Source organism: Mesoplodon bidens, assembly GCF_964165515.1.
Source record: "Mesoplodon bidens genome assembly, chromosome: 14".
Lineage (NCBI taxonomy): Eukaryota > Metazoa > Chordata > Mammalia > Artiodactyla > Ziphiidae > Mesoplodon > Mesoplodon bidens.
In genome coordinates, this window is record NC_138170.1 from 9800524 (window position 1) to 9814656 (window position 14133).

At 55.0% G+C, this 14133-nt stretch overlaps 2 protein-coding genes across 3 annotated transcripts; both read left to right on the top strand.

The window, feature by feature from the left end:
- Window positions 1-241: 241 nt before the first annotated feature.
- VAMP8 (vesicle associated membrane protein 8) lies at window positions 242-5912 on the top strand. 2 transcript variants are annotated; one of them, XM_081253848.1, is made up of 3 exons: window positions 242-359; window positions 1940-2098; window positions 3381-5912. In XM_081253848.1, the coding sequence occupies exons 1-3, from the start codon at window positions 357-359 to the stop codon at window positions 3519-3521; spliced, it is 303 nt and encodes a 100-aa protein (XP_081109974.1). In that variant the 5' UTR covers window positions 242-356; the 3' UTR covers window positions 3522-5912. The 2 variants fall into 2 exon arrangements, with proteins under 2 accessions (XP_081109974.1, XP_081109973.1); XM_081253847.1 differs by lacking the exon at window positions 242-359 and adding an exon at window positions 974-1048.
- Window positions 5913-6295: 383 nt separating this feature from the next.
- On the top strand, window positions 6296-13365 carry VAMP5 (vesicle associated membrane protein 5). The gene is made up of 3 exons (XM_081254675.1): window positions 6296-6584; window positions 12303-12440; window positions 12920-13365. The coding sequence occupies exons 1-3, from the start codon at window positions 6582-6584 to the stop codon at window positions 13127-13129; spliced, it is 351 nt and encodes a 116-aa protein (XP_081110801.1). The 5' UTR covers window positions 6296-6581; the 3' UTR covers window positions 13130-13365.
- Window positions 13366-14133: the final 768 nt, after the last annotated feature.

Here is a 14133-nt window from a genome sequence, read left to right on the forward strand (position 1 = left end):
AAAATAATAATACTAAAAATAAAAATAAAGGAGACGGCTGCCCTTTCTATATCAGGAAACCTAGGAGGACTGCTTGATCTTACTTTTCTTGTTCCTGACAAGTTAGAAGAAATGTGGTGCCGGGGAGCCCTGCCGCTTTAAGCCTAAGCCCCGGTGTCCCAGGAGACTTGGGAGGGAGGTGGAGAGTGCCCGCCTACCTGGGGAACCTGCGCGAGGTGTGGCCGGAGAGGCTTGGGATGCGAGGTGGGCGGGGGCAGGCTGAAAGTTGGACAAGCAGGAAGTGAACCGACGGCTGCCCGAGAGGAAACAGACTAGGCGAGCGTCCTGCTGCCGACAGGCCCGAGCCGCTCGGAAACATGGTGAGAGAGCGGGAAACTAAGAAGGGGCTGATTTCACGAGCAGCCAGTGGGGGCTGGGGCCTGGGGATCAGCAAAGGAAAGCTGGTGGCAAAATCTGAGGGCTGGGCCCGCGCTGACTGTGACCTCTCTTCTTTGACAGCTGGGCTGCAAATAGGTCTGAGCTGCCTGGGCGGGCGTTCCTGCTCTTCTCTGCCCCCTCCCTCCCCTGAGCCCTGAGCTGGCCTGGAGTGGAGCTTCGGTGGGAGTGGGAGATCCTAATTCATCTCCTCCTCCAGCCCTCCGGCCTTCGGGTGTCGTGACATTCCTGGGCAGTGCCTCTGCCGTTCCCAGCGCAGATTCCAGCCCAGCGGCAGGAATCCCGCTCCGCCTCTCACTTTATCCCTGTACAGAAACCCAAAGAATTTGTCTCTCCGTCGAGTCCAGGGAATCTCCCCCGTCTCCATAAACATGAGGAAGAGAGCTGAGGGTTTGTAAAAAAAAAAAAAAAAAAAGTCAGAAATTGGTTCTCTGTGATCATCTAGTTTGGACCACGCCCCTGGCTTGGGTCTGGAAGTCTAGTGGGTCAGGGAGGGAGGAGCTTAGTAGTGTTTTCCCCTTCCTGTTCAAAAACCTTATCAGAAAGCCTGAGGATGAGGCATCGGCCAGGGAGGACTTGCCCTCCATTTCCCCCAACACCCAGGCTGCTGTTTGTATGTTTCATACTCGCCTAAGCAGGCAATGGCGTGGTGCCTGCGCGAGGTGCTTAGTGGTGGGGAAAGCAGAAGTTTGTGGCCCAACGGCTGTCTCTCATGGGGCCTTGTGAGGGACTTGGAGCCTGGTTGCCGTGGCTCAGGCTGCCCAGGAGGCCGGAGCAGCTCTCCAGCTGCTGTCTTGAAGAGAGGGCGGGTTAGGCTAGGGGAGGGTGGTCTGCGGGGGGAGGGGCACAGACAGGCATTTTTAATGAGGACCGGTGGGATCTGGGAATTCACAGGTTAATGGTGGGGCTGTGCCTTGTGAGGTGCTGGCTCAGCAGTCTCCTCTGACCCTCTCTGAGGAACAAGGAAGCAGTGGAGAGGGCTTTGGGGGTGTGTTTCTTGTCCTCTCACGTGCCCTGAGAACCCACAAAGAAGTTGGATCCAGTCTGTCTCCTAGCATGGCTCTCACCATCTGGGGCTTAAAAATGCATTTGTGTTTTGTTTGTTTGTTTGTTTGTTTGCAGTACACGGGCCTCTCACTGTTGTGGCCTCTCCCGTTGCGGAGCACAGGCTCCAGACGTGCAGGCTCAGCGGCCATGGCTCACGGGCCCAGTCGCTCTGCGGCACGTGGGATCCTCCCGGATCCGGGCACGAACCCGTGTCCCCTGCAACGGCAGGCGGACTCTCAACCACTGCGCCACCAGGGAAGCCCCAAAGAGCACTTTTTTTTTTTTTTTTGCATTTGTTTTTGATGACACAAGTACTACAGGAAAACATTCTCTTTGCAAACAGTTCAAGCATTACAAAAACTGAAGTCCACCTTAGGCCTCCCCCTCCTCTGGCCTCTGAGGCTGCGTCTCAGTCCCTCCAGCACTCGGCCTAATTAACCCCTGTGTGGCTTGCCAGGAGGAGGCGAGTGGTGGTGGAGGAGATGACCGTGTGCGAAACCTGCAGAGTGAAGTGGAGGGAGTCAAGAATATTATGACTCAGAATGTGGAGCGGATCCTGGCCCGGGGAGAAAACTTGGACCATCTCCGTAACAAGACAGAGGATCTGGAAGCCACAGTGAGATGATGGGGAGCCCAGTGGGGGCCAGGGGAAGAGGGGGAAGGAGGATTAGTGGGGGCTTGAGGCTTGGTGGTCTTGGTGGCAGAATGATCCGGAGGGAAGCCTGCCTTTTTACCTGTGTTGGGAATTGATGTGAGCTGAATCCCCACTTCTGATTCTGCTCTATTCCACTGATTGGTACTGGGGTCCAGGGAATGGGCTCAAGGACTGGGGCTGGGGATGCGGGGGTGGACCCATGGAGACCTTTTGTGAGACAGATAGATGGCTCAGTCAGCCTGTGCTGTCTTAGGCTTCTCCCCTATGAAATCGACTTTCCCTTTGAAGGCTGCCCTTGACAATCATTTGGACCTGGCCTCCCCAGAACAAAAATACTGGCTCCAGAAAATCCTCTTAGGGCCTTTGGCCTTCCCCAGGAGTTATTAGGCAGGGGGTGGAAAACTGTTAGAGTCTTGCTGAGCCAGCTTTAAAAAGAAGCTGGGAAGAGGAGTAAAAGTCTTTGATCCCAGGATCCTCTGCTGGCTGAAGGCTGGAATAATATCTCCCACACATCTTGCTAGATGTCATTCTTCTCTTCCTCCTCTAGCCAGAGGCTGAAGCCAGCTGCTCAGGGAGGGAGTAACTCTAAAGTTCAACAGAGGGCTGGAGACTAAGATTCCATGTCCACGGGGAGAGACTGGCCATGGCTTTCTGAGTCCTGTGTGTAATCTTGAGCATAGCTCATTTGACTCCCTGGGACTTAGTGTTTCTTTCCACAGCCCAAGCTGGGAAGCATGGCCCAGGGAAACAATTTCTGCAATTCAAGTTGGGAGAGGAAGAGCATTTTCCCTCAGTTCCAACCCCTGGACTGCTCTGGCCCCTCCTCCAGCTTCAGCGGTCCTCATGTGGCCAGAAGTTATGGAAGCAGGGGGATGTGTCCACCTGGAGCCTGCACCCCTCAGCCCCAGTGTCTGCCCTCCCAAGGGTGGGTTGTGCTGCCAGTGTCACAACCCTGGGTGTGAGCATGCGTCAGTGGCCCCTCAGGGTGCGTGGCCGTGTGGGGGTAAGAAGAGAAGGGGGCAGGCAGGGGACCAGAGGGAGCCCAAGAATTCTAAATTTGAATTGGTTCACCAGATGGTTGTGAAGGTACATCTGTCAAGGTAGGAGCACAGAACTAACTACTTTATTTAGCAGTCTGTTACCTCAACGTAGCACTTCAATGTTTAGATGTATGGCGTGTGGGTCTCGGTGTGCTCATCCCAGTGGCAGGAGGCACTGGGTGATTCTGCCTTATTCCCAACAGTCCGAGCACTTCAAGACCACATCGCAGAAGGTGGCTCGGAAGTTCTGGTGGAAGAACGTGAAGATGATCGTCCTCATCTGCGTGATTGTTTTTATCATCGTCCTCTTCATCGTGCTCTTTGCCACGGGTGCCATCCCTTAAGTAACTTAGGGAACCCCTCCCACCCTGCCCTCTTCTTCGGGGGCAGCCTTCCATAGTGGGTGCCAAGTGGGGCCCTCTCTCCTGTCCTTCTCCACAGGGAATGCTGCTCCATCCTCCCAACCCTCATTCTGGGGCCCCTCTACCACACTGTCTGCCCCAGGGAGCACCTTGGTCCCCAGAAAGAGAAAGCTGGACTGTGGCTGTGTTTCAGGGGTCCTCAGAGTTGGTTGGAGAGACCCAGAAGGGCCAGCACATGGCTGGGAAACTGATGGAACTGAGGGTGGCCAGTGGGCAATAAAGACCTTTCAGTATCCCTATGCATGTGAGGTACTTTCTCCCTTTCCATTTTGCCTTTGGCCCTTCCATTTCTTTTCTCCCCAAGGACGCCCTCTGGCAGAGATCCTCCCATTGGAGGCCCAAGCTGTTGGAGGGGTGGAGAGCATATGTTTGGAGAAGAAAGATGGAAACTCGCTGTCTTTCTTTATCTCCCCTTGTTCCATCATTGTCACTGGTCTCAAGAACAGGAATTTTCTGGAGGTCTTGGCGTATGGAAAATTCAAAACCTTCCCAGCATTTTAGGGTAGTATGTAAGACTCTTTTTTTTTTTTTTCTCGGTACGCGGGCCTCTCACTGCTGCGGCCTCTCCCGTTGCGGAGCACAGGCTCCGGACGTGCAGGCCCAGCGGCCATGGCTCACGGGCCCAGCCGCTCTGCCGCATGTGGGATCTTCCAGGACCAGGGCTCGAACCCATGTCCCCTGCATCGGCAGGCGGACTCTCAACCACTGCGCCACCAGGGAAGCCCAGTATGTAAGACTCTTAAGTGTCCCCTCTGGGTCTTACCATTTCCTTGATTAGTTTTCTGCTGGAAGTGTTAGCTGAGACATGAAGCCTACCTGGGCAGAGCATTTAGGAATCTGGTTAAGGGCCTCCCACCCCTCCCATCATTGCCATTTCTCTTTGGTGGCCCTGTTGTAGTCTTAGGGTGAGGGGGTTAGAGGAACTGAGCTGCTTTTCCTTCTCTTGTGAGTCTGCGAGTTCTGTTTGCTTTTGTCTGCTCCTGTCCTTCTGGAACTCAGCAGGGCCTCTGGGTCTCAGCTGTCCTGAGCGGGTGAGCATCTCTCACCCGTGTCTCGTGGCTGGGCACAGTCAGTGTCACAGGACAGGGCCTATGGCCTTCCTTCCCCTCCGTGGACAATGGGCCTCTCTGTCTTGGGCCTCCCTGCTCTCCACCAGGTTCCACCATCATTGTCACTCTTCCCAGTGCCCAGTGCGCCTTGGTTTGGGGGAAGGGTTCACGTCATCTCTGTCCCTATCTCCCCCATAGGCTTTCCAGAATTGAAAAGAACCTGATTTGGGGAGGGAGTCTGGAAGGGGCGGGGTTGGGAAACAGGACTGGGGACTAGTACTGCCAAGTCAGGTTCTAGAATCATGCTCCGGGGACTTCCCTGGCAGTCCAGTGGTTAAGACTCCACACTTCCAATGCAGGGGGCGTGGGTTTGATCCCTGGTTGGGGAATTAGGATCCCACATGCCGCACAGTGCAGCCCCCCAAAAACAACAAAAAAAAAATAGAATCATACCCTGCAAACTAGGAAGGGAGGAAGGCACAGAAGAGACCCTGGGGGCAGACTTTGTCAGGACCCTGTCCATCCTCTCTCTTCTCAGTCCACTCCTGGACTTGAGGTCCAAGCAACTGGGGTGATTGGGACCTAGTCTGTCCAGGCTGGGGGTGGGGTCTGTGCTCACATGGGGCTTAATGTGGGAGAGGGAAGGCCCCAACCCCCTTCCTCAAGAGGGGCCACCTTTGAGATGCTGGGATGGTATGGGGTGAGATAGAGAACAGGTGGCTGGTGGCTTCTCTGCAGCAGTGAAAGGGCAGGCTGAGGATAGATAGATTCAGCTCAGGAAGGCTCTGGACAGGTTAGACACACCAGCCTCCCTCATCCTCCAGCTGAGGAAGGGGGTCATATCAGGACAGGGCTGCACTTGCCCACGTGGTGAAGGGGAAAGAAAGAAAAACCTAGAGCTAGCACCTTCTCCATGGGGGTCTGTTTTCTCTTTTTTTTTTTTTTTTGCGGTACGCGGGCCTCTCACTGTTGTGGCCTCTCCCGTTGCGGAGCACAGGCTCCGGACACGCAGGCTCAGCGGCCATGGCTCATGGGCCCAGCCGCTCCGCGGCATGTGGGATCTTCCCGGACCGGGGCACGAACCCGTGTCCCCTGCATTGGCAGGCGGACTCTCAACCACTGCGCCACCAGGGAAGCCCTGTTTTCCCTTTTAATTGAGGTGAAATTCGCAAAACATACAATTGACCGTTTTAAAATGTACCCTCCAGTGGCAGGTAGTGCACTCATGATATTTATTGTGAATAAACTTTATTTAGTTTCAGAACTTTGGCGTGGTCGGTTTTTGGTTATGGGTGAGTTGCACTCACCAAGGTGGCAAAGACCCTGTGCGGCTGTTCACTGCGTTTCCTGCGCCTAGCACAGTGCAGGACAATGGCGCTCCTACAGGTGCTTGTTGAATGAATAAATGATTCCTCCCCAGATCAACCCGGTCTACCTGAGCTGGCATGCAGTTCACTGCGTTTCCTGCGCCTAGCACAGTGCAGGACGATGGCGCTCCTACAGGTGCTTGTTGAATGAATAAATGATTCCTCCCCAGATCAACCCGGTCTACCTGAGCTGGCATGCAGTTCCAGAGAGGATTCCCTGAGCCCGTTCCAGAGCCCACTCCACTGGGACCATTTCATAGGCTGGGGTCCCGAGCTGTAGACCAGGCACCAGGCCGATTGGGCGGAGGCCCCACTTCACCAGGCCGGGGAGTCATCCCGAGCCGGGCGCCGGCGGCCCGGGGAGAGGTGCCGAACCGGTATCCCAGGAGCCATCGCCGGCCGCTTCCGATTTGACTGATTTGACTTGGTTTCGGTCGCCGCTCCCAGAAGGCTCGCCCCCCGCCCCCGCCAGGCAGGCCCCGCCCCGCCCTCCGCTTCCTCCCAGATCCCTGGCACTGCGGCCGCTCGGGCAGAGAAGCCGGAGCGGCGAGGCAGCGGCGGCGGCGATGGTGAGGGCCCGGGGCCGGGGCAGAGGGCGAGCGTGGGGGGTGCGAGGCGGGAGTCCGAAGTCCAAGGGCGGGGGCGTCCTTCGGGACGGCGCCCGGAAGCAGGACCGGGGCCGGACCCTCGGCTCGTCGCGCGCATCGCGGGAGGGAAAGGGCGGCGTGCGAGGGTCCCGGCTGCCCAGCGCCGAGTGAGCGGGACTCCGGCTTCCCACTTGCCGGGGCCAAGCGGTTACGAGCACCGGCTTCGGAGTCAGACTCCGGGCTGAGATCCCGGTGGTGGCCACTTACCCGCTCTGTGACCCAGCGCAAGTCACTTAGCTTCCCTGAGCCTCTTTTCCCGCATCGTGAAGTGGGGTCAGCGATACCCGCCTTGCTGGGTCCTTAGGAGGTTAGAGGAGATACAATGGCAGAGACCTGCCTGGCCCTCAGAACCTGCTCCTGAGAAGTGGTGGGTAATGTGACCTCTTCAGCCCTTCCTGGAGCTGTGAGGACACAAGTCTGGCCCAGGGGTTGGAAACCTGAGCCGATCCTGTGGCAGGGTGTTGGAGGGCAAACTCCTTCCCCTGGAGACAGAGAAAGTAAGATGTTTACTATAAAAGTTCCACTGAAGTTATCAGAGTGTGGCATAGCCTGACTCCCTTCTAAGCCGTACCATTCTTGAGTTGAGTCATCCCCCACTCCTGCTGTAGACTCTGGCCTCTGTCCCCACTTGTCATTTCCAAGGCAAAGGTGTCAGGAGCAGTTGGTGCCAGTTGCTTCTCCCCTCCCCTGGAACTCCTGGGAAGTTGTGCCAGGCAGGAAGCAGGCTTGGTGCTTTAAGAGTCTGCCATGGAGGGACTTTCCTGGGGATCCAGTGGTTAAAACTCTGCCCTCCCAGTGCAGGGGGCACAGGTTCGATCCTTGGTCAGGGAACTAAGATCCCACATGGCAAGGCCAAAAGGAAAAAGAAAAAAAAAAGATACTGCCATAAAAAAGAGAAAAGATTCCGCCATGGAGAAGGCAGCAGAGGTGTGATGGATGTGGATGTGGCCTGGCTGGGGGTCGAGATGCCTGGATGGCCTCGTCTCCAGGGAACTGGAGGCAGGAAGAGGAAGCGGGGCAGGAAGGTAGCACTGAGCTCTAAGGCCAGGCCAGGAAACTGAGGGAGGCCCAGGGAATGGGACGGAGCCCAGAGCCCACTTCCCAGCGTGCAGAGCAAGGAATCAGGCAGGGTTAGGATGGGCTTGCGGCTGGCCCTTAGCCCTTGGTGAGAAGAGGAAACTTGAAATGAAGGCTGAGGCTGTGATAATTTACTGGGGGTGACTGGGAAACTCTGGGACTCTCACAGGTTCATCTGAGGCAAATAGTGGATCTGAGCCTGGGGTTTGATCTCTCTCCCCCAGCCATCTCCTAGCCCCTTCCCTCTGTTTTTTCTCTTATTCCTGCCCCTTTGTCCACCCCCAGCACTTTCCCTTCCTTCTTCCCATCCGCCTTCCCTACCTGGTCCTTCTTGCTTTTCCTTCTTTTCTCCTCTTTTCTGATTCATTCAGTTAACAGGTGTTTCTTGGGCATTTCCTTCGTGCCAGTCCTGGTGACTGGTATAGGGGATAGAGTAGGAACAAAATAGTGATGGGAAAGATAGAAACTGAATGGGTAATGAATTCACTCATCTTGTAGATGGTCCTCACTCATGCTCTGTGCAGAGAATTTGGCTTTTGAGCCACAGGCCTCCCTCATAGGCACACAAGTTGAGTTGGCAGCGTCAAACTTGGTGAGTCTTTAGCCAGCCAGCGAAAGCATTTGACCTCCCTTTACCCGCATCCAGTTTCACACCGGGGTTAAGAACGTGATCCTCGGAGACTAAGTTTGTTCAACTCCCAGACCTTCTGCTCACTGGCTCTGTGACCTTGGGTGGGTGATTTAAGCCCTCCGAGCCTCAGTTTCGTATAAAACTGGGATGAGAGTACTTTCCTCAGTGGATTGTTGTGAGGCTTAAATGAGAGAAAGTGAACAAAGCTCTAGCAGCACAGTTCTCAGCTCAGAACATGTGCTCATTGAGTGGGAGCTATTATTACTGTCAAGAGGTAAAACCTTCTCAACAGCCTGCAGCGCCTGGTGGAAATAAAATAGATATAGGTTATCAAAGGCCCATGTCAAGTTTTATATTTAGGTTAGAAACGATTAAGTGCACAAGGTGGCAACAGGGAAGGGCTTGCTTGGCTGTGTATTTTGTAAAAATAGTTAAGAGGTTTTACTGACCACAGGTGTGGTTCCTGGGATTTGACAGCGAAAAAAAAAACCTAGGGAAACTTGAGCTACCGCAATAATAGCTATTATTTATTGAGCATTTAGTATGTGTCAGGACTTGTGCTAAGCACTTTATTTATAACATGCCACATGCCTTAGCTAATGTTATGGGAGATATTATTGTCACCACTTTATAGATGAGGAAGCGGAGGGGTCAGAAAGGTCATATCCCCAGTCTTTAGTCACTCAGCTGGTGGGTGAGTGGCAGAGGCAGGATTTGAAGGAACCCAGGGCTGTAACGCAGAGCCCGGCTCTTAGGCTCTGAGCTCAGGCGAGCGCTGACCCAGGAAGGAGGTGATACACCAGGTCGCTGCCCGGGTCCCTCTGAAGATGACAACAGTGACAGCTGGGATAGGGCTTCGTGGGCACTAATCAGGAAGGAGGGGAGACAGGAGAGTTTGGACGGGGAGGTTTTTAAGAGCTTTCTTTTCAGAGGAACCAGCTGTATTTGGCCTGGAAAAACCCGAGGAGACATTTGAGAATTGAAGGAGGGATATTCCGCACACCGGGTAACAGTCTGTCGATTTCCTGTGTAACTACCATCCTCCGTCTGCCAACAATGCTGCCCCTACCCAAGCTCGGAAGTGCCTCTCACCCTCCCTTCTTCCCTCACCCACCCTTCCTCTCTTGCCCTCCGTTCCTCCCGGCCCCCCGGCCTGGGGACCTCTCCACATACCCTTGCTGATAGCATTTCTACATGCCTCCTGGTGGCCTCTGGCCTGAGTTATCTCACTTTCTTTCATGCCAGTCTACCACCAACAGAGAAAGTCTCCTGAAGCCCCTCCAGGCTCAGAAACCTACACAAGCGCTTGATGCATCCCTCCCTGCACGGGAGCTTCCTCATCTTGACTTTCACCCTCTGCCAGATCCGTCACTGTCCAGAGTGTGTCTCTGTTTGCCCGTGGCAGTAGTCTCCACCACATGCCCCCCCCACCACCAGTCTATCTCGGTTCTCAGGAATCACCTGTCTGTGGGCGGCTCAACACTCGCTCTTTGTATCTCATGGGGTAAACTCATTACTCTTCTCTAACTGTATCAGACACGCCTCTTTCCCCCAGCCTATAGCGATCTTTTCAAGAACCGGCCCAACTCATTCAGAAAATATTTTCCACGCGTCCACGGTGTGCCAGGCACTATGCTGAATTCTATGTGGCCGGATGCAGCGTGGCCGTCCTCCGGTCTCTTACCTCCTTCCACACCTCGCAGTTCTTTATTTGAATCACCGTGCCAGCAGAGACCTGTGCATACAGTGTCCTTTTTCCTCTGGTTGAGGGGGGCCAAGGAGGGCTAGAGACTTGAGCCTCAGGCCTCTGTGTTCCCTGGAGCGAATGTGTTCTTTTAGGCCTGGGCCCATCTGGGCTCCGGACAGGCCTGGCTTCGCAGTGGGGGAAGGAGGCTACAGCTTGCAGTGGGAGGCACAGCCAGCTCTCCTGAAGAATGTGACCCGACATCACCCCATGTTGGAGAATAAGATGACAACAGCTGTAGCACTTAGATTAGAAAAAATGAGATGTAACATCCCACCAACCTCTAGCAGTGATTCTCATTTTTGAATCTTGGTCCATTCCCAGGTTTTGGCCTTGGACTATTTGAATGTGAGAGACTCCAAGTAATGGAGACGTGTTGAATAATTTAATCATAATACGAGTGGTGATGGTGGTTGACTCGGGAAGACTCAGGAGATGAGTACACCTTCCCTGCTTTCTTCATAATGCTTCCTTGTTCCCCAGCTACTCCTTCCCCCAGCCCATGAGTGTACCGCTCTGTTGTGGTTTGCCAGCCCCCTTTCGAAATGGGTTGCTTTTCTAGCTCATGAGTAAATATTGACCTACTTGGGTTTCAGATGCCGGCCCCTCGAAACTCCTGCTGGGCTAGATAAACACGCTGGGATAACAAACTTGAGAATGACAGTTGCATTTGGATAAGTTATAATGCGGTTGGCTCACTCATTGAGTCCTTGCGGATGGTCAGCATTGTGCTGGCCTCCTGGGCCTCCAGGCTAGTGGCAGACAAAGGCAGGGTACTGGCCCCTGCCCTCCCCCTGGGAGCTTGTGGTCCAGTTGGGGAGATAGGATTCATATACTGGGAATGCTTGGAGGTTACATGCAAGGCAGCTGCAGGGATCCTGAACGGGGATTCTTGGCTGAGTAGGAGGTGGCCCTCTGTGACCACCAGATCCCTTCCCTTTCTCTGGTTTTAAGTGGAATTCAGTCAAGTGCCAAAATGTCTGCCGCAGACAATGGGCAATATAGTCTGGCAGGAAAGGGAGCTTGGCCCATGCTCTGTGGGGAGGAGATGAGAACAGGGTAGGGCTCTGGGGGACAGGGCTGGGGGAGGGGGTTCCTGTGGTTTGTTAATCCTCTGGGATTCATCTCCCGACATGTCCCTGGACCTCCAGCTCTTACCAGGGCCTCCTGCCCTGGGTCTCTCCCAGTTGCATGTATCCAAAGCCCAGTTTCTTGCTTGCTTGTGATCCACGTGTTCTTCCTCTTCCTGGCCTCTCCCCCAGCTTGGACCCTGCATCTCCCTTCCCAGTCCTCTGAAATGAGCTGGGTTCTTTTGTCAGGTGAGGCTGCTGCCCAGGCTGGGAACTCCAAGGGCTGGTCTCTCCTGTGTGGGTTGAATCCCAGTGAAGATCCTGGCTAGCTGGAAAGCTGGAGGCCAGAGGCCAGGAAGGCCGAGGCTCCCAGGCAGACAGCGAATCGACTTTGAGCATTGATGTGGGAGCAGGGTCAGGCCAGGAGGCAGAACTGGCCTGACCAGTCAGAGGCTGGAGGAGGGAGGGGAGTGAGATCTGATCTCAGTTTGTGTGTGTGTGTGTGTGTGTGTGTGTGTGTGTGTGTGTGTGTGTGTGTGTGTGTGTGTGTGTGTCTGTGGGGTTAGGCAGAGGCTATAACGTGTGGTGATCCAAAATTATCTCTCTAGCTCAGTGGGCTGGATCTCCTTCCTGTCTGGCTCTGGCCAAGTAGCTTGGTTCTGTGTCCTTTGCTGCCTCCTTAGGCCAGTGGGAAGCCACAGGGCAGGTGCACAGTCGGTTGAGGCCATCCTAGAGCAGGTGAGCCAAGTGTCTGCTTTGTGGGACGGTGGGTCCTGGGAAGGTCCCATCCTCAGGCATCTTAGAGGAAGCTGAGATGCTGGAAGTCAAGGCTGACCTAGGACCTGCCTTGATGGGCAAGGGGAGGAGCCAGAGGTGAGCCGTACACACCCAAGAGGCCAGCCCTTCCTTTCGCACATATCAGACCCTTACATGAAAGGCGCTGTTCCCCTTACTCATACACTGTGCAAGTGCGCACGCACACGCACACACACACACACACACACACGCGCGCGCGCGCGCGCATGCGCGCAGTGGGGCCAGGAGGCCTCTAAGTCTCAGGACCAGATGAGGGCCAGGCGGGGGCCTCATGTAGCCCTGACCTTGGGCTTGGTGTCCAGGCAGGGAAAGAGTTGGAGCGGTGCCAGCGGCAGGCGGACGAGGTGACAGAAATCATGCTCAACAACTTCGACAAGGTCCTGGAGCGCGACGGGAAGCTGGCGGAGCTGGAACAGCGTTCAGACCAACTCCTGGACATGGTGTGAGGCCTGGAGCAGCAGGGAGCGGGAGGGAGAGGCTAGGAGGGGCCCTCAGAGGGAGCTCTCAGGCTGTGCTCAGGGTCTCCCGGCTGGCCGTTGGTAGGGCCTGAGGCTCACCCAAGGGCCAGTGTGGGGACTGTGGGTTTCTTGAAGCATCCCTAGCCTAGCTATGCAATGGGTGGGAGGTCTTATGAAGTATGAAGGCCTTGGTTTGAAGCTGTGGATCTTCCTAAAGGTTGAAGACTGGCATTGTTAACTGGGGGTGAGCCTGTAGGTCTGTGAGTCAAGGGCTACACCAGTGTGGGAGACCAGGAGTCAGGCTGGGAGGGTCCCAGGGCAGGCTGCGTAGAGAAAGGGAGCTGACAGGATGGGGAGGCTGCGGGAGGAGTCTAGGCCTTGTCAGGGCTGGGTTGGAAGGAGCTGGTCCAGGGCTCTGGGGAAACCACTAACTCCTACCCTGTGTCTGGGGGTGTCCACAGAGCTCCGCCTTCAGCAAGACAACCAAGACTCTGGCCCAGAAGAAGCGCTGGGAGAATGTCCGTTGCCGGATCTACTTGGGGCTGGTAGTAGGCGGTGGTCTGCTCATCCTCCTGATTGTGTTGTTGGCCATGTTTCTCCCACAAAGCAGCAAGGGCAGCAGTGCCCCACAGGCCCAGGATGCAGGCGCTGCCTCAGGGACTGGGGAATGACACAGCTGGGCCTGGAAAAGAGGCCGAATAGCCACACTGGTCGGTTCTGGTCTTCAGAGAACCCTGGAGTTTGCTCCCTTCTGAGCCACCCCAGTGAGCGTGGAGGGGCAGCACCAGTTTGTGCACCGTTGTTCCTTCCTATCACACCAGAGACTGGCCTTGAGGGCAACCTGCTGCGCTGGCCATGCCAGGGCAGCCCCACATGGAGCTTAGTAAAAGCTGCTGTTGGGTTAAAAGCTGCTGTTGGGTTAAAAACTGGTGTATGTGTGTATGTGTGTGTTTGAAGGTCTTCACATTGGTTCATCCTGATCTGCCTCCACCCCTGGGGCTGCTTGGAAAACAGAAAGTCCCAAAGGACTTCAGCCTTGGGAGGTGGCCCTTCTCCCTTCTCAACTTGATCCAACCCTACAGACAGATCCTTCTGGGGTGCATGTGTAAAGACGCAGCAGCCCCCAAGCCAGACCCTTCAACCAGTGCCCTCCAAGTCTGTTTCCCTGAGAATGAAATCTGTTATTTTTCGGGATGTTCAGAGGACCCCTGGGACTCCAGATAGGATGACAAAGAGGAAAGCACTTGCAGATCTTTATATCACAAGGTTCTCACCTTCAGAGAGACTTTTCCCTTTGAGCACCTCTGCTGCAACTTCTCCCTCAAGCTTTACACCAGATCACAGGTGGGGTAGGTGGCAGGAAAGGGAAAAGGCTTCCTTCTATGGTGCTGTAATGAAGAGTCACAAAGTTTGCCCTGTGGGAAAGAATTGGGGCTTTTCAAAGGGCCAGGGAGGCAGTGCCTTCAGGGCACCAAGTAAGATCGTTGGGTAAAGGCCAGGGAAGAAGGAAAGGCCCTACCAAGACCTGGGAAACAGGGCAGCCACTGCCTGAACTCCTTAACTGCATGTCAAACTCAAGAGTGGGTGGGAAGGGGAATTCAGGGTGCAACAGAAACAGTTCCTTGTTAGGTGGAGTGAGGGCTACTGACGGAGAAACAAGAGCAAACCATCGAGT